Consider the following 18657-nt stretch of genomic DNA (forward strand, 5'->3'; position numbering starts at 1 on the left):
CCATGCCCCGACAAATTGAGGCTGTTCTGCGGGCAAGGGGTTGCAACTCAATATTAGGAAGGTAGTTCCTAATGTTTTGTAAACACATAAATAAAAAGCCCAACTGAAATTGTCCAAGGTGAATCAGCTAGCTAGCGTGATAAACAGTGCTGACAATTCCATTTGGGCTAGCTCACTAAATTATATAGCCAACGTTTTGTCTACATTGATAGTTACAATAACCAAACAGGATAAACAAATTTTGTGAAACCATGATTTGATAAATGACCGGATGTTGCATGCAATTTCATTGTTGTTTGAGTTCCTTTGTGTTTCAGCAAATTTGCTTGAGATAATCTCACTAGCACTGCATCCATGTTGCTTGGGAACGCCTGTCAAAGTGAGCTCCCCGCCCACTAGCTCCCCGCCCACTGACTCAATCGTTGCGGACTTCCTGGTAGTTTGACATGAGAGAAAAAAAATATATTATTTCTCAAACTTGAAAATATTGTGGGTGATGTTTTAGTCACTCAAAAGGCTACGTTACATGGGAATCAGAATGACTGTTTGGGACCTTTAATCACTTGCGACAGGAAATACCTACAATATGACATTCTCCAATTGACAAGAGTCACCCTGACAGACGTTTGACATGTGGCCGTTACGGTGCGAACTGCGGGCGGATCTACGAGCAACGTCTTAATACAGATCCACACACACACACAATAATGATACTCCATCTTGACTCATCAAGGAATTACAATGATTCTGCAGGGTCCATTCCGCCGCAAGCCTCACGTGTAATAACAACCGCCTTTGATGACCAAATACAGTCTTGCCGGTATGGCGGTGGCTGCATTTACAGTACTGTATACACTGAAAATCATGTTCCAACAATGATCCTGGAGGGTCCCTGTGCATATAGGTCTGTGTTCATGCCTCATTGAAGTGCTATTTGAACGCTTTGTTGAAGTTCAATTGAAGAATAGGTGGGGGGGTTGGTTCAGAAACCTGTAGACGCAGGGGTCCTACAGGACTAGCATTAAAAACCACTGGTGTCAATAACATATCCCTCTTTTCTGTGAGGACCTTAGGGTTTTCCAGTGGGGAGAAAGAAGCCATGGGTAATGTGAAGCAGTGCATCTCACTCAAAAGTCAGTCCTGAAGAACCTGTGTATGCACCGTTTAGTTCCACCTTTAACTTAGTTATGTACAAAAAGCTGCATAAACAGTGCTCCATCAGGACCCACTGGGAATATCACTGATGAAACATTAACCACGTTCCCTCATCATCATCATCATCATCATCCTGGCATCTAACCCTCCATGGGGGGGCTTCCACAAGTGAAGCCTGGGGGTGGGAGCTCACTTGTCGCGGGTGAGGACCATCTCAGTGAGCCTGATGAGGGCGTCCCGTTCCGGGGAGGGCCTGAGCAGGCTGATCTGCCGGATGGCCTCCCGGCAGTAGCTCCGGGCCAGGTAGTTGGTCTGATCCACACCATCACTCTGAGGGAAGGAGAAACCAGGCGGGTGGATTTTATGAAGCCCCTTATTACATCAGCAGTTGTCACAAAGTGCTTTACAGACACCCAGCATAAAACCCCAAATAGTAAGCAATGCAGAGGCAGACAACATAACCATAGGACCAATAGAATTTTCAGATTGTGTTTTTATACACGCAAATTCTCACAAAAGGTAGAAATGTGTCCGTCCATCTTCATCAACAGCCTTACCTCCAGGACATACTGCCAGGCCCGATCCACGTCTCCAGTGGTGCTGAACCGCCTCATAATCATAGCATGCAGCTCAGGAAACTAAAGTGTAAATGGTAAAATACACCGTCACAGACTACACAGTTAGGCACATACATACATACCAGTTAGTCACTGTGTTTCAATCTAGAAATAGCAATGTTGGACAGTAACTAGAAAAGTTATTAATTTCCCATATGGGGAGCTAAAGGTTGACTGTTCAACTCTCACAAACACACAGAACACACCTGTTGACAGGCAAATAAGACTGGTCCGGTGGCCAGGCCCAGCTTAAGGTCTGTAGCCGAAGGCTTTCCTAGCTGGCTGGCGCATGCTGTGAAGTCCAGCACATCATCCACCAGCTAGGACACACAGAATTAACATGAAGTCAACTTTAATAACTTCATTCATTTATTTTAAAAAAACAGTAAAAAAAAGTAAGAAGATTATACAACACCCATTCAAGAGGCAAAAGCAAATATCAGAAATGTACCTGAAAGGCGATGCCTACGTTCCTCCCGTACTGAAAGGCTATTTCCTGTACCTCTGGATCCGAGTTCACCAGAATAGATACCTTGAATGGAAAATGACAGCCAGTCAACACACACCTTTTCAGTTCTGCCCTAGGACTTCCTGGAAGTCTGTTATTGTTGTGGAGATAGAACGTACATACTGCTTTACAACTGTTTGCTATAAGACTGGCAGTCTTCTTGAAGGTCTTCTCGAGGTAGTGCTTGAATCTCTCGCTCTCGTTCTCCTTGGAGCCCAGCTGCATGAATTCCCCTGGAACGTCAACAAATATGTTAGTGTGAACAGAGATGGCGTTTCCTATACGCTTTGGTAATCTTGAACGTTGATTACTCATTTCCCCTTACAGAATCAGAAGCGTTGCATTACAACAGTCTTGACTGTGTAGTTCTGGTAAAGTGTACAGTAACTGAAACAGCCAAGGAAACAGATAAAAATAAACTGTTTGAACTGAAACGGACAGCATATCTTGTACAAGGCAACAACGATATTGCACAACATACTTGTTTGGGTCCTTACCTCGCACCAGATCTTCTATGACCTGAGACAGCACTGACACCACTGTGTTGTTGCCGATACGGGCCAGAGCCATGGAGGCTGCCGAGAGGATGAAATCTCCAGCTAAAATGGCCTGGGAGAGCATAGAGAACACATGATTAATAAAACCATACGATCTGACAACTAGGGTGTATTCGTTTTACATAAGACGCATTACAAAAGTTGTCTGTCTTGCATATTTTCAAGACAACTTGGGCCATTTCATATGACCATTTCCCTCAATAACATGAACTGCATATGTGGTAGTTGAATAGCTTAGTGTAGTGTGTAATATGACACCATGACTGGCTACGGCCAACAGACAACCCCAGGTCGGGGGACTCCGCTCACCTTTCGCTCCCCCCACACTTCGTTGATGGTGGTCTTCCCCCTCCGCTTGTCTGAGCCGTCGATGACGTCATCGTGGACCAGGCTGGCGGTGTGGATCATTTCAGAGATCATAGCTATGGACCGCTGACCTGGGAGCAGATCTCTAAATAGACAGACAGAGAACTACATAGTCACACCTATTGGTTCAATAGACAATCACTGATAAGGGCAGCCTGAATAAATACTTTTATTATACAATGGTTATTGCAATGAAATAGCATGGGCACGATTCATTTCAACTGTAATAGCCTACATCCATCTCCGGCAATGAAGTCATGAACAGCAATCAAAGGGTACAGCCTATCTTACCTTTCTAAAATGTGTATTCTCCCCAGTCACTTGTGCCAAGTTGTTCCTGGTGTGTGTGCTAGATAGATACATTTCATTAGCATAGTTTCTCACCCAAGTCTGCCTCTTGTACACCATTAGGCTACTTACTACCAGGCATGTATGTACCTAGTATCCATACTACCTACCTAGTTCACTGCACAATACCCAGGATAATATCTTACCCGTCTCTGTTGCTGTGAATATTGCAGGCCCGGGCCATCAGCACCACTATCATTGGTCGGAAGGCCTTGCCCTTCCCGTCAAAGTAGTAGTCACATAAGGACTTCAGCTCGGATTTGGACACAAAAAGCTCCTGTGAAGAACAGAAATGACACCTTTATTGGGGTTACGTAACTTTAAAAATCAGTCACAGTAGTCTGAACTGCGCATAGAAGATGAATGAGACGGAGTAAGAAGCCCACGCCACTGTGACCATGCTACATGATGACTCCAAGTCAGGCGACTTACCTTTTTAATATCATCATACAAATGATTCAAGTCTTTTTGGGCTAGTGAGAATGGGTCCTTCAACTTGGCATCACTGTGTATCCTTTTGCAGCAGCAAGGCTTTGGTGTGGGGTAAAGCAACCTTGATTTGTGCCTACTGTAAAATAAATATGCACATATAACAATTATCGCATCGATATACAGTGCCAGTCAAAAGTTAGAACGCATCTACTCATTCAAGGGTTTCTTTATTGTAGAATAATAGTGAAGACATCGAAACTATAAAATAACACATATAGAATCATGGTAAAAGACCAAGTCCATATTACGGCAAGAACAGCTCAAATAAGCAAAGAGAAACGACAGTCCATCATTACTTTAAGACATGAAGACCAGTCGATCAGTGAAACGTCAAGAACTTTGAACGTTTCTTCAAGTGCAGTCGCAAAAACCATCAAGCGCTATGATGAAACTGGCTCTCATGAGGACCGCCACAGGAAAGGAAGACCCAGAGCTACCTCTGCTGCAGAGGATGAATTCATAAGAATAACTGCACCTCAGATTACAGCCCAAATAAATGCTTCAGAGTTCAAGTGACGGGTTCTGACTTCTAAACTTGAAACATTGTTAATCATCAGGTATCCTATGGAAATGAGGAATGTATGTGGTGGAGTGAATTAAGCTTGGAATGTATTGAGTAAAGGAAAGGCCATCACATGGTTTTGGTCACTGATAAGGATGGAGAGCTGTGGATAAGTGAGGAATGGGGGTCGCGGTCAGGTCACTTTGAGGGAGGAGGAACAGTTTATTACCCAAATCACTAAATTCCTGCCTAGCAATAAATATGTAATGTTTAGAGTGAAGGAGGAGACTTCACCCAAATTGGTGTGTGTAATAAATAAATAAATACACACACACACACACGCTGGTGGGAACATGTCTTTGTCTGTTCAGCTGTCTGAGCCTTTGGGTGAATAAACTTGGTTTGAGCTTTACTAATCGTCCTTGAGTTTTTACTCGGTTCATTTAGAGCCTAACAAGTAACAGACACATCAACTGTTCAGAGACTACGTGAATCAGGCCTTCGTGGTCAAATTACTGCAAATAAACCACTACTAAAGGACACCAATAAGAAGAAGAGCCTTGCTTGGGCCAAGAAACACGAGCAATGGACATTAGACCGATCGAAATCTGTCCTTTAGTCTGATGATTCCAAATTTGATATTTTTTATTTCAACCGCCGTGTCTTTGAGACGCAGAGTAGGTGAACGGATGATCTCTGCATGTGTGGTTCCCACTGTGAAGCATGGAGGAGGAGATGTGATGGTGCTTAGCTTCTGACACTGTCTGTGATTTATTTAAAATTCAAGGCACACTGAACCAGCATGGCCACCCCAGCATTCTGCAGCGAAACACCATCCCATCTGGTTTGCGCTTAGTGGGACTATCATTTGTTTTTCAACAGGACAATGACTCAAAACACAAATCCAGGCTGTGTAAGGGCTATATGACCAAGAAAGAGTGTGATGGAGTGCTGCATCAGATGACCTGGTCTCTACAATCACCCAACCTCAACCCAATTGAGATGGTTTGGCATGAGTTGGACTGCAGAGTGAAGGAAAAGCAGCCAACAAGTGCTCAGCATATGGTTGAGAGAATGCAAAGAGCGGGAAAAGGTGTCATCAAGGCAAAGGGTGGCTACTTTGAAGAATACATTTATTTTATTTGTTTAACACTTTTTTGGTTACTACATGATTCCATATGTTCCATTTTATAGGTTGATGTCTTCACTATTGCTCTACAATGTAGAAAATAGTACAAATAAATAAAAACCCTTGAATAAGTAGGTGTCCAAACTTTTGAGTGGTACTGTATATCATATTTCTCTATCTATATAAATTACTGCATATCATATTTCAATCTCAGACTCACCTTGTCAGAATATAGTTGCCTATTGAGGTTGTGTTTACAGGCCTGGTGGACAGTCCCTGAAAGAAATCAATACCACAAATGAATAACCTGAGCACAACAACTTTTGACAACTTTTACTCAAGTTACTGAAGGACATGACGTCACTCTGAGGTAGCCTAGTTCAGGTTATTCTAGGCTATGAACCACATACTCTTGACCAAGCAATGTAGGCTACCCACTGACAGTTCTGTCTAGTAACAACATGGTAGGATTGGGTGATATTTGGGGAGACCTCTTCTATGATAAGCTACTCCAAATTTTGCGATATCCGATATAATCGTTGTGCTCCGTTAATGACTAGATAAATCCAGACTTTATCGTAAATAAGCAAACAAATTGCAGTCGCGTTCTCATGAAATAATCTTAGTATGGCCCCCCAAAAAAATAAGGCTTAGGTCATTCACTTCATTTTCAACATATTTCATACAGCCTAACTTATAAAACTGCACATTGTTTATTTGTTTAGTTCGAATTGAGCAGGGGTATTCAACTCTTACCCTACGAGGTCCAGAGCCTATTGGTTCTGTGTTCTACTTGATAATTCATTCCACCCACCTGGTGTCCCAGGTCTAAATCAGTCCCTGGTTAGATGGGAACTATGAAAAAACTAAGTGGAGCTGGCTGAGTTTGAGGGGAATAAAGTATAGACTTGCACATGACGATATATCAGTGTCAAATATCATTATATTATTACATTTTATCATACATCGGCCCAACCCTACAACCTAGTGCCCCTTCTGAACTAAAAGGGTTAAGCCAGTGAGAAAAATCAAGCGCAAGGCTTGGTACAGTGTAGCCCTGCAATGACATGAATTGTCTTGACCTTTAGCTAAACTGAGAATGCATAACAAACCAGCAAGATATGGCTAGGTAGAAATCCAAACCATCTTGTCATATAGCAACAATCTTTACTGTAACTATATCTACAAAACCAATGTCCTTCATAAAATATAGATGTGTTTAGTTCGCTACAACAACTGGAATAAACTGGACTAAATCCCAATATAGCTACACCAGGCAAGCTAAAACCCATTAAGAAGATCAGCTTGCAGATTCTATGTTATATACTGGTTGACCTTGATTGGGTTGACAGCACTCCCGCCCGGCGAAATCTTGGCACTGACACGGGCGCACGTTACCTACCTCTTTACCCGAGCCAGCGACGGCCCCCGTTCCTCGGAAAGACGAAGCAGCAAACGTAGCAGACCTTCCATTAAAACCGCATATGGTTTCTAGTACACTTGTACTCGTAGAACCTATAGTCCACCTCCAACAGTGCCTCCACGGTGTCGCCATGTTCCTCCACACATAGCTGGAAAATATTACACAATGTGACGCCGGAAGCAGAAGAACTGAAATTACGTTGGTTGACGTCGTGACGTTTTAGAAATCAGGAAGTATTCTACAGCAACGAACAATCCCTATTTTGTTGTCTTGTAACCTGCTTTAGTAGAGAGTATGCCACTGTCTCACTGTAAAGTTATTGTCTTATGTGATAGTGATGGTTAGGTGCCGCAAAAAGAGGAATGCACGAGATAGTTGAGAAACTTGATAGTCTCTTATGACATATGGATCATGCAGTGTGGATCTCATCAATCAGCTGTCAGTTTTGCTAGCTAGGTAATTTTGAGTTGCAATAATGGTTATTTACAGTGCCTCAAGCTATGTTCTCTTAGGTGTGGCAAATGTAATCATCATGTCTGCATGTATGGACTATTGTGATACTATTGAAAGCTGTCACGGTCATGATGACACTATGTCAGACCGACAACACTATATTCATGCTTTCAACTTCAACAAGAGTGTGGAGAAACACTTGCACGATTTGGACCACTTCAAACTGTCGTGTAAAAAGCTATTAGGTAAATCCCCTAGAATTGCATTCTTTGTCAACCAAATGTCCAGTAAAGTTTTGACAGTTATTTGCATGATCAAACAGATTTGTAAATAACTTTGTTTGACATTTCTTGCAGAAGCCTTCCCCCTTGACCAAGTGGATGGCATCTTTGTTCGCTCTGTGAAGAACTGCATTTTTTCAGAGTCTGACCCAACCCCACTCAAAGGCCCTCTGAGACTTGTGGCTGTTTCAAAGGTCATTTTGCAAATTACATCCAGGGACTAGATATTGTCAAGAAATGTGGTTTACAATGGATGTGAATTAACCTAGAATAAGTGTTATAACACTGTCATAACAGCTTAATAGAAGGAGCTACTACATATTCTAATGTAGCTTTGTTTTTCCAGGAGGTTATTGAGGGAATGTTGGATCTAGATGTTGCAGTGTCCAAGTCAGAGGATTTCCTAAATTACTTCAGTGGTGGTAGACTTTTTCCTGGATCCAGCCCTCTGACACACAGATATGGGGGTCACCAGGTACTGTACCATCTCTATACCATTATTCATTTTGTATCACTTTTTTTCTGTATCAATTGCTTAGTCCCTCCTAATACCATATTGAACTTTGAAGAACCTACTTGTTTATGACTAAATACTAGTGATGTTTTCTTTACTCTTTTAGTTTGGCTACTGGGCAGGTCAGTTGGGAGATGGCCGAGCACATCTCCTTGGTGAATATACTAGCAGGTCAGTAGAACTGGGAATGGATACATGACTACACAGAAGGTTGAGGTTGCAATGACAGCATTTCAACCTGCTTTGCCAGCGGGGTACAAATGAGTTATCTTGTGTGTGTTCTTCCACAGAAAGGGTGAAAGGTGGGAACTCCAGCTCAAAGGCTCAGGAAAGACTCCATATTCAAGGTCAAATCTACACTTGTATATTTTTATAGACCATGACCAACAGGTGTAAAATTTCGAGCCTGACCTAACAACGAGGCCCAATCCCAAATCGACCCCTAGACCCTACGTCCTATGCACTTGTGGAGATATGAGAGGATTTTACAAGTTTAAGCAATTTGGTAATAGTTCCATCTTGCTCTCTGATAGGCTAGGAGGAAGTTTTACCGTATTGCTTAGGCCCAACAAATCCTCTCAGATCTCCACAAGTGCATAGGACGTAGGGTCTAGGGGTTGATTTGGGATTGGACCCAAGAAAACCTTCTGAGAAAGGTTGTCTGTTGTACTACAGGTCAGGAGATGGCCGAGCTGTGGTCCGCTCCTCAGTCAGAGAGTTCCTGTGCAGCGAGGCCATGCACTTTCTGGGTGTTCCTACCAGCAGAGCTGCCAGGTAACCTGGCCAATGAGCTGCTTTGACTGTTGTCTGTCAAACACTACCCTACCATACAATTGTTTGATACAATACAGCACTCTGATATACAACTCAAACAGAGTTTTAGTCATAGAGATAGATACAGGACTCATCTTTATATCTGTGCCATTATACCATCTGTGACAGCATGTGCAGCGCCATTGAGGCCACAACCCATAGGAATCCCCACCCAGTTGTCTACTTGACAACTTTAAAACGGTGGATGATGGCAATGTCCATGCTAAAACGGATCATATCCATGATGAGTACCTTTCTCTATGGTTTTAGCTCCCTTTCTCTCTCAAAAGAAATCTCACTCCATCCAAAAATCTCAGAAGATAAAAACACAAGACTCCAAAATGAGCCCTTCATTGTTCACAATTAAATGCAGATTTCATTGTTTTAGATTGCTGCCTATTCTCAAGAATGTAGTCTATGATCTTCTCTGCAAAAAAGTGTTCATATTAACTTGAATCAGAGTCTAGGGCTAATCCATTGGATAAACAGTGAGAGGCGAGTGCAGATAGCTTAGATTGCTAACATCAAAACACAGAACAGACAGGTAGATACAACAGTAGGGTTGAGTTCAGAGGAAGCTGGTGGGGGGAGCTATAGGAGGATGGGCTCATTGTAATGGCTGGAATGGAACCAATGGAATGGAGTGAAACATGTTGTTTCCATGTGTTTGGTTCCATTCCATTGGTTCCAATGAACCTGTCCTCCTATAGCTCCTCCCAGCAGCCTCCTCTGGCCGAGTTCCTGTCCGACTATATGCGCAGACGTTGCATTGCATCAACCAGTGGTTAACTGCCACGTCATTGACTGTGCAATCGGGCAGCAGGTGCTATATCATATGATGTGGTTAGCTGATATGTTAAATACCTATCCAAGTGTTATAAGGTCTGGCATGCGTCAGCAATGTAGTCGGGCAGGAACTGAACCTAGGTCTACCCAAGGACCTTTAATGTTATCATTCAGATCACTTCTTCTGTTCCAGCCATCAGCTGTTTCAACATGGTTGAGATCAAATCAAATGTTATTGGTCACATACACGTGTTTAGCAGATGTTATTACGGGTGTAGCGAAATGCTTGTGTTTCTAGCTCCAACAGTGAGGTAATATCTAACAAGTAATATCTAACAATTTCACAACAATACACACTAATCTGAAGTAAAGGAATGGAATTAAGAATGTATAAATATTTGGACGAGCAATGTCAGAGCGGCATAGACTAAGATACAGTAGATAGTATAGAATACAGTATATACATATGAGATGAGTAATGCAAAATATGTAAACATTATTAAAGTGACTAGTGTTCCATTATTAAAGTGAGACTGGACATGTTGACAGTTTCTCAATTGGGTATCATCCTTTTGATGACAGCTAGGGGTCAAGCATGTTTTGGTTTAAGCTTTGAGTGTGGGATCAATGTAAACTTGGAAGAGTGGGGATGTAGTGTTGGTTGCTATGCAGACGTTTTTCAGTTTATTCATTGTTGTAAAATGTGTTGCTTTTATCTCCAAGCATTATTGTAAGTGAAGAGGCAGTGTGGAGGGACCAGTTCTACAATGGGAAAGTGAAGAAGGAGAGAGGTAAGGGTGTGACAAGATCAGCTGTGTCCTTATTCTCTATCTTAGGGGCAACCTCCCTTTTTGCTACTCAGTGTGCAGACTCATGCATACAGCACGCATTGGCGTAATTGTACTGTCCTCATAGATTTTTTTTAGGTTAAATATGTTATTTGGAAGTTCATCTTTTTTTAATCATCTGAAGCTTGTAAGTAATGTGTGACCTAAAACTATTAAATATTTGTATTTCAAAAAAATAATATATACAGTATGTTATTTGGCACTGTTGACTGGTTTCTTGCTATCTTGGCTGGACCCAGGGATTTTTACATTTTAGTTATGATACTTCATATGGCAAAAGCGTGTGCCAAGCCATGTTTTCTTGCACTAACACTCCCACTTGTCTTTTCTTACTAGCAAGGACTTTTCTGATAGCATCTTTATTGCGGAAAAATGTGCTTACTCTGACTGAGACATGTGGTTGATTAACCTAGCTATCTTAAGATGAATGCACCAACTGTCAGTCGCGCTGGATACGAGCGTCTGCTAAATGACTCAAATGTAAATGTATATTTTCCCTTCCTGCCGTAATCTTTGGATGTCCTCTCCCCAGGAGCGGTTGTTCTGCGGCTGGCCACGTCATGGTTCCGGATCGGATCGTTGGAGGTTCTGGCTAAAGCTGAAGAACTTGATCTTTTAAGGTTAGCATACACAGATCTTCTTTTTTGTGACCAACTATTTATTTGACTTATTTCTTTCCTCGTGAAGGGCTCAGATCACAGACAGGTGTGTATACATAATAACATTCAAAATAATACAGAAACAAAGAATCGACACACTGTATCAGAATACACATATTATAAATGGATCATCATGAAATTGACAGCTGGCGTGAACAGGGAATCTTTCTAACTCTGGACAGGAAATGTTTTCCTTTTCAGGAAACTGTTGGACTTTGTGATACAGGAGCATTTTCCTTCCATTGATTCAAATGATCCAGGCAAGTATTTGGTGAGTGATGATAAGTCTATTTTCAATGTTTTTGTTTTTTCTACATTTTCAATAGGCCTATTTTATAATCATGAGGGACAAACAAAACCTCATTATTAGTAACACTAATGCTCTGTTGAAAAGGCCTGTAAAGACAACACCATACAGTGCCTTCGGAAAGTATTCAGACCCCTTGACTTTTTCCACATTTTGTTACGTTACAGCCTTATTCTAAAATGTATTAAATTGTTTTTTCCCCCCATCAATCTACACACAATACCCCATAATGTCAAAACAAAAACGTTATTTTTAATTTTTTTGCGAAAAAATACAAATAAAAAACAGATACTAGATTTACATAAGTATTCAGACCCTTTACTTAATACTTTGTTGAAGCACCTTTGGCAGTGATTACAGCATTGAGTTTTCTTGGGTATGACGCTACAAGCTTGGCACACCTGTATTTGGGGAGTTTCTCCCATTCTTCTCTGCAGTTCCTCTCAAGCTCTGTCAGGTTGGATGGGGAGCGTCTCTGCACAGCTATTTTCAGGTCTCTCCAGAGATGTTCGATCGGGTTCAAGTCCGGGCTCTGGCAAGGCCACTCAAGGACATTCAGAGACTTGTCCCGAAGCCACTCCTGCATTGTCTTGGCTGTGTGCTTAGGGCCGTTGTCCTGTTGGCAGGTGAACCTTCGTCCCAGTCTGAGGTCCTGAGCACTCTGGAGCAGATTTTCATTAAGTATCTCTCACACTTTGCTCCGTTCATCTTTCCCTCGAACCTGACTAGTCTCCCAGTCACTGCCGCTGAAAAACACCCCCACAACAGGATGTTGACCCCACCATGCTTCACCGTAGGGATGGAGCCAGGTTTCCTCCAGATGTGACGCTTGGCATTCAGGCCGAAGTTTTCAATTTTGGTTTCATCAGACCAGAGAATCTTGTTTCTCATGGTCTGAGAGTCTGTAGGTACCTTTTGGCAAACTCCAAGGAGTGGCTCTACCACCCTGATTGCTCAGTTTGGCTGGGCAGCCAGCTCTAGGAAGTCTTGATGGTTCCAAACTTCTTCCATTTCAGAATGATGGAGGCCACTATGTTCTTGGGGATTTTCAATCCTGCAGAAGTGTTTTGGTACCCTTCCCTAGATCTCTGCCTTCACACCAGTGGTGTAAAGTACTTAAGTAAAAATACTTTAAAGTACTACTTAAGTATTTTGGGGGGTATCTGTACTTTACTTTGCTATTTATCTTTTTGACAACTTTTACTTTACTACATTCTTAAAGAAAATAATGTACTTTTTACTCCATCCATTTTCCCTGACACCCAAAAGTACTCGTGACTTTTTGAATGCTTAGCAGGAAATGAAAATGGTCCAATTCACAAACTTACCAAGCGAACATCCCTGTCATCTCTACTGCCCCTGATCTGGTTGACTCACTAAACACAAATGCTTTGTTTGTCTGAGTGATGGAGTGTGTCCCTGGCTATCCATAAATAAATAAAAAACAAGAATAGTGCCATATGGTTTTCTTAATATAAGGAATTTGAAATGATACTTGATACTTAAGTATGTTTTAGCAATTACATTTACTTTTGATACTTAAGTATATTTAAAACCAAATGCTTTTAGACTTTTACTCAAGTAGTATTTTACTGGGTGACTATCACTTTTACTTGAGTAATTTTCTATTAAGGTATCTTTACTTTTACTCAAGTATGACAATTGGGTACTTTTTCCACCACTGCTTGACACAATCCTGTCTCAGAGCTCCACAGACAATTCCTTCGACCTCATGGCTTGGTTTTTGCTCTGACATGCACTGTCAACTGTGGGACCTTATATAGACAGGTGTGTGTCTTTCCAAATCATGTCCAATCAATTGAATTTACCACAGGTGGACTCCACTCAAGTTGTAGAAATATCTCAAGGATGATCAATGGAAACAGGATGCACCTGAGCTCAATTTCGAGTCTCATAGCAAAGGGTCTGAATACTTACGTAAATAAGGTATTTCTGTTTTTGCTTTGTCCTTATGGGGTATTGTGTGTAGATTGCTGAGGAAAATGTTTTATTTAAAACATTTTAGAATAAGGCTGTAACGTATCAAAATGTGGAAAAAGACAAGGGCTCTGAATACTTTTCCGAAGGCATTGTAGCTCACTCTAGGACTGATGTGACTCTATCACACTGGGCATTGGAAATGAATGACCTGAATACTCAAATAATAAAGTGCCTCTAATTATTTCTAAACCTCTCTTCATCATCTTGGTCTACAATGGTCTAATTTGCCTTTGGGCGTTGTTAATAATTGACATTTAGGCTTAAATACACTACTCAACTACTACTTACCGGATCAATGATCTCAGTATATAATGCTCAAACATTAAGTATTTTATACTGAACAGGTGTTTTCAATCTGTATATTTTTGTACATGCTGATTTTTGTTGTGTGTGGCCTCAGATATTTTACTCCAGGGTTGTGAATGAGACCGCTCACCTCATTGCCCAGTGGATGTCTATTGGCTTTGCACATGGTGAGTAGTACTTCGTATGACAAATTACTGCACTTCAGAAAAATAATGCACTTGAATCCAATAAAATGTGATATTGGCAATTACGATTTTAGGAGCCGTTTATAAGTCATAATACACTCTTCTTAGTGATTTCTGAGAAATACGAATTTGTGAAATGGCACGATTCTAACATGCAGTATGCACATAATTCCATTCTGTTCATACTATATGGTGGTTAACTTTGTGTTTATATAGTATTTCATTACCCTAACAGGAGTATGCAACACTGATAACTTCAGCCTACTGTCTATCACCATTGACTACGGACCGTTTGGCTTTATGGAAGCCTACAACCCAAGTATGTACTGTATCTCATTCATGCATATACTGCCCTTTCAGGACATATTGATATCTAATGTTATTCATATTGGCCCACTGTTTCTGTCATTTTGTACCTACAGATTTCTATTTCTTTTTCATATGTTGAACAGAATGCCTGTTGGTAGCCGACTTGTTTTTACAGTGGCGAAGAAGTGAAGAGAAACCTTCGTATCACTTATTTTGATTAAAGCTTACGTGGTACGCTGATACGGAAACTTTAAAGGGATACTTCAGGATTTGGGCACTGCTAACTAGCGTTAGCGCCACGACTGGACGTCTACGGTAACTGCTAGCGTGTTAGTAGATGTCATTGCGCTAACACTAGTTAGCATTGGCTCGCGAACCTACCTCTAACTTCATTCATACTGAATGCAGAGACATAAAAATGGTATCCATGAGTTAGTCTGGCTCTGGGGAAGTGGATATGAATTCCGAAGTATCCCTTTAATGTTTAGGTATCACATATCATGTAAGCTTTAATCAAATAAGTGATAGGAGCAGTGTGCAGGTTTCTCTTTTCTTTGAAGTGATCGTATTTTTACCACACACCTGCAATGAGAAGTGCTTTTTGAAATTTGAATCACTAGTGTTGAAGTAGGAAACTGATATTTTCAGATTTTGTCCCCAACACTTCTGATGAGGAGGGGAGGTACAGTATCGGGGCTCAGGCCAATGTTGGTCTGTTCAACCTGGAGAAACTTCTAGAAGCCCTAACTCCAGTGCTGACCATAGAACAGAGGCAAGGGTAAGCATGGGAAGGGTTATACGAACTGTTCTGACAAGTCTAACCCCAAATTATTTTGAACCAATTCTGAAATGTGATATCGGTTTGCACGTCAGACAAGTACTTCATTACTTTCCCATGACATTTGTTTGTCAGAGGATGTTGGGGAATGTACACTGTGACAGTACATTGTTTTTTTTGTTTTTTTTTAAGTGCTGGGCTAGTACTGAAAGGGTACCCACGTATATACCAGATGAGGTAATTTATCTCCCTCTCTCTCTCTCAATTTCTCTGGGTTGTGTGTGCATTTGAATATGTCTGTAAGTTCCCTTTTTCCTCCAAATATTATGTTCAACTTTATCATTCCAGGTTTCACAAGCTGTTCAAGGCAAAGTTGGATTTACTCGGCGAGGAGGAGGAGGAGGATGAATATCTCATTGCATTTCTGCTTAAGGCAAGTGGTTCATTGCTCTAAGATTCCGTGCGTGTGTGTCCATCTCTGACCCTGTGAGTGACCTTTGACCTGATGTTGGTATATTGTCCCTGTCCAGTGCATTTTATTGGCTGTCTTTCTCTTTCTCCTGTGTCTCTGATTGGCTTTTTCCTCCTCAGCTGATGGAGGACACAGGTGCAGACTTCACCATGACCTTCAGACAGCTGAGTGAAGCCTCAATGCAGCAGCTTCATAACATGTCCAACATACAGGTCATACATATTACTCATTAACCCTCTACAAACAATCGCAAGAGAATATACTGCTGACTAACTACATTATAGGGGCAATTTGCAATTGCTACATCCATTTTTGGCCTTTGATTCTTGAAGATGCGTTGTTTTTCACATTGCAGATTGCCCCTTAAAGAACTAAAGTCCTCTCCTCTTTCGTCCCTGTTAGGTGATGTGGGCCCTGCAGAACCTGGCTTCGCATAAGATGTACCCGGAGTGGGTCAGCATGTACCTGCATAGACTAAAAAGGTATGTACAATAGGAATGCACTGTTATCATACATTTGGTTAATATGCTTTTTATGACCTCAGTTAGTTTCTCTGAAATATTCTGATGACTCATTACTCGACTGTGTCCCATATTTGGGGGACTTTGAGCAGTTCTGCACCAGTTCCAGCTGACATTTTGGTTTACAAAACGCTCTGTGAACGTCGTTGGGTCCCATGTTTTAAAATAGTGCCGATATTGTACCGTTGCTAAAGTACGATCATATTTATTTTAGTTAAGAAATGTGGAATCTTCTAGTAAGCAGTTTAATTGTTACTATATTTTGAAAGCATTTGTCATTTCTAGCCCCGTTGCCCAACTTTTGTTGAATTGTAAGAATTTTTATGATTTTTCATATTTTCATAATATTGATACTATGTCACTGAGCTTGTGTCCACCTCAGCAATGTATAACTTTTTACCAGAAAGAAGAGTTCCAGACCCTTCCAAAACTATACACTATTACCAGTTATTGTTTATGGCCATTCATGAAAAGTAATTGCGTTTGGGTATGTCTCTTTAGGCAGAAATAAAATGTTTGCCCTATATAACTGGCTCGATTAACATTAGTCTTACTGATCGATGGCATAATGTCAGGGGATTGATTCTTTGTTTTTAATGGCTCAGGCAGGGAGGTGATTCTGATGAGGAGCGTCAACACAGGATGAAAAGTAAGCAGTCGCTATGGGAACGCCGACAGATTGACCTGATAGCAAGCTCCAGTCCTCTCCTACTGAATAAGGGCAAGGAAGAAAGGGGACCTTTGCAAATAATCCTGTTTGTTATTGATTTATTTTTGTTGCTTGCTAGAATGAAATAAACCTTTTACATCTGAGATGATCAAACTTTCCACAGGGATCAATCCCAGATACGTGCTGCGGAACTGGATGGCAGAGTCTGCAATACGGAAGGCTGAGGGGAATGATTTCTCAGAGGTAAATCGTTCCAACTACATTGAAATACAGGTTGTATTGTACGTAATTAACCTCATGAAAGCTATTTTCAGAAGGATGCAAACAGTCAAAACAGTACGACTTGATTCTGCCACTATTTTTCACTGGACTAAAACAGTACCTGCCACATTTAAGATTATCTTTACTTACTATGTACTCTGATCAATAGGTGGAGCTGCTGCAGCGGACACTGGTACAGCCCTACCTCACACAGGACGCAGCAGAGGAGGCGGGTTATGCAGCACAACCCCCATGGTGGGCCCAGGGGTTAAATGTCAGCTGTTCCTCATGAGGGATGCCTCTGCCCCAATGACAGGAAGTATATTTGCAGTGTATTCGGAATGTGTTCAGTGCAAAACATTTCTCTTGAACACGTCATTCAGGATAACCAGTATCTGCATTGTTTAGCAACGGATGTTTGACTTTTCACAATTATCTTCCTAGCTATCGTGGTGGAATTATTCTGGAACTAAACATTTAGTTCAGCGCACAAAAAATACATTCATGCAACTGTTGGATGACCAGAACCCTGATTGCTGACCTCATGCGATTCAAGATAAAGGAAAGGGCACAGATGCAATTTTGCAAACGCTCGTAACATGTAATGACATTTCATTTATAACACAGAGTCATGCTGAGCAACATTACCCTTTCATTTTTTAGAAAACAGTCTCCCTTCGCCTCCAAGACACATTTAAACAGTAATACTCTAGCCTTGAGGAAATGCATCCACTTTACCACCTCATTCATCCATCACCATACCAGTCTATATGTATTAAAACTGCATGTTTCTACATTCTGTGGTTAAACAGATATGGGTCAATTTAAAAAAATAAAGAATACCCTATGACAGATTAGGGTGAATCTTAAGCATTTGATAGTGTAAAACATATTTTCCCCTTTGATATTTTCAAAATACACCCCACCCTCTAGGAAATAGGGTGCCATGTGGGACTCAACCCTTTACCAACAAAAGTTATTGAACGCAAGGTGTATAGGTACTTTGTAGAAAGTACAAAGAAAAAGAGGGCAGAAGTTCCCGCTCACAGTCCTCCCAAGTAAACACAACCAAATGTGACTAATTTATTGCTCAGAATATACTAAATTCTTTGTGTAAAGAGTTTACCAAATCGCTGAGCCAAAATTTGGTAGAGGGAACTTCCTTTTTCCAAAATGAGAGACAGTTGTTGGGGCTTGGTTAACCTGTTTAGGGTTTGAGACTCCCAGGATGATCAGAGGCAGGTCTGGGTCAATTGAAGTCTCCAGAAATTCAGAGAGGATCCTAAAATTTCCAGACCAATAACCCTGCAGGTTAGAGTATAGGACAAACCAGTGGAATAATGTACCCTCCACACAATGACATATCACAGAGGGGAGGTATCAGGAAATATCCTAA

The 18657-nt window shown here is 41.3% G+C and overlaps 2 protein-coding genes across 5 annotated transcripts; one reads left to right on the top strand and one right to left on the bottom strand.

Annotated features, from left to right (window-relative positions):
• Positions 1 to 487: 487 nt before the first annotated feature.
• On the bottom strand, positions 488 to 7282 carry LOC115195669 (decaprenyl-diphosphate synthase subunit 1). Of its 2 annotated transcripts, XM_029755777.1 has the most exons (11): positions 7077 to 7282; positions 5895 to 5950; positions 3984 to 4119; positions 3698 to 3828; positions 3147 to 3288; positions 2778 to 2889; positions 2404 to 2513; positions 2224 to 2304; positions 1979 to 2092; positions 1713 to 1793; positions 488 to 1485 (listed from the first exon to the last, which is right to left on the bottom strand). In XM_029755777.1, the coding sequence occupies exons 1-11, from the start codon at positions 7227 to 7229 to the stop codon at positions 1345 to 1347; spliced, it is 1257 nt and encodes a 418-aa protein (XP_029611637.1). In that variant the 5' UTR covers positions 7230 to 7282; the 3' UTR covers positions 488 to 1344. The 2 variants fall into 2 exon arrangements, with proteins under 2 accessions (XP_029611637.1, XP_029611638.1); XM_029755778.1 differs by lacking the exons at positions 3984 to 4119; positions 5895 to 5950; positions 7077 to 7282 and adding an exon at positions 3495 to 3552 and having other exon boundaries at positions 1329 to 1485; positions 3698 to 3825.
• Positions 7283 to 7301: 19 nt separating this feature from the next.
• LOC115195668 (protein adenylyltransferase SelO) lies at positions 7302 to 18134 on the top strand. Of its 3 annotated transcripts, none has more exons than XM_029755774.1 (19): positions 7302 to 7795; positions 7910 to 8025; positions 8178 to 8306; positions 8452 to 8516; positions 8636 to 8692; positions 9021 to 9119; positions 10668 to 10735; positions 11325 to 11412; positions 11653 to 11722; positions 14160 to 14232; positions 14486 to 14569; positions 15208 to 15337; positions 15530 to 15574; positions 15686 to 15770; positions 15929 to 16021; positions 16212 to 16291; positions 16936 to 16979; positions 17164 to 17243; positions 17431 to 18134. In XM_029755774.1, the coding sequence occupies exons 1-19, from the start codon at positions 7573 to 7575 to the stop codon at positions 17551 to 17553; spliced, it is 1752 nt and encodes a 583-aa protein (XP_029611634.1). In that variant the 5' UTR covers positions 7302 to 7572; the 3' UTR covers positions 17554 to 18134. The 3 variants fall into 3 exon arrangements, with proteins under 3 accessions (XP_029611634.1, XP_029611633.1, XP_029611636.1); XM_029755773.1 differs by having other exon boundaries at positions 7304 to 7795; positions 7907 to 8025; XM_029755776.1 differs by having other exon boundaries at positions 7305 to 7553; positions 7907 to 8025.
• Positions 18135 to 18657: the final 523 nt, after the last annotated feature.

This window comes from Salmo trutta, chromosome 6, assembly GCF_901001165.1.
Source record: "Salmo trutta chromosome 6, fSalTru1.1, whole genome shotgun sequence".
Taxonomy (NCBI): domain Eukaryota; kingdom Metazoa; phylum Chordata; class Actinopteri; order Salmoniformes; family Salmonidae; genus Salmo; species Salmo trutta.

Excerpts from the sequence above, each read along its gene's own strand:
- LOC115195669 (XM_029755777.1), bottom strand. The coding sequence starts at position 7,229 with ATGGCGACACCGTGGAGGCACTGTTGGAGGTGGACTATAGGTTCTACG. Across the intron at positions 3,829-3,983 it reads TGTATGATGATATTAAAAAG|GAGCTTTTTGTGTCCAAATC; the intron begins GTAAGTCGCCTG and ends TGTTCTTCACAG. Across the intron at positions 1,486-1,712 it reads CCTGGCAGTATGTCCTGGAG|AGTGATGGTGTGGATCAGAC; the intron begins GTAAGGCTGTTG and ends TCCTTCCCTCAG.
- LOC115195668 (XM_029755773.1), top strand. The coding sequence starts at position 7,573 with ATGGTTATTTACAGTGCCTCAAGCTATGTTCTCTTAGGTGTGGCAAAT. Across the intron at positions 8,517-8,635 it reads CTTGGTGAATATACTAGCAG|AAAGGGTGAAAGGTGGGAAC; the intron begins GTCAGTAGAACT and ends GTTCTTCCACAG. Across the intron at positions 16,292-16,935 it reads TACCTGCATAGACTAAAAAG|GCAGGGAGGTGATTCTGATG; the intron begins GTATGTACAATA and ends TTAATGGCTCAG.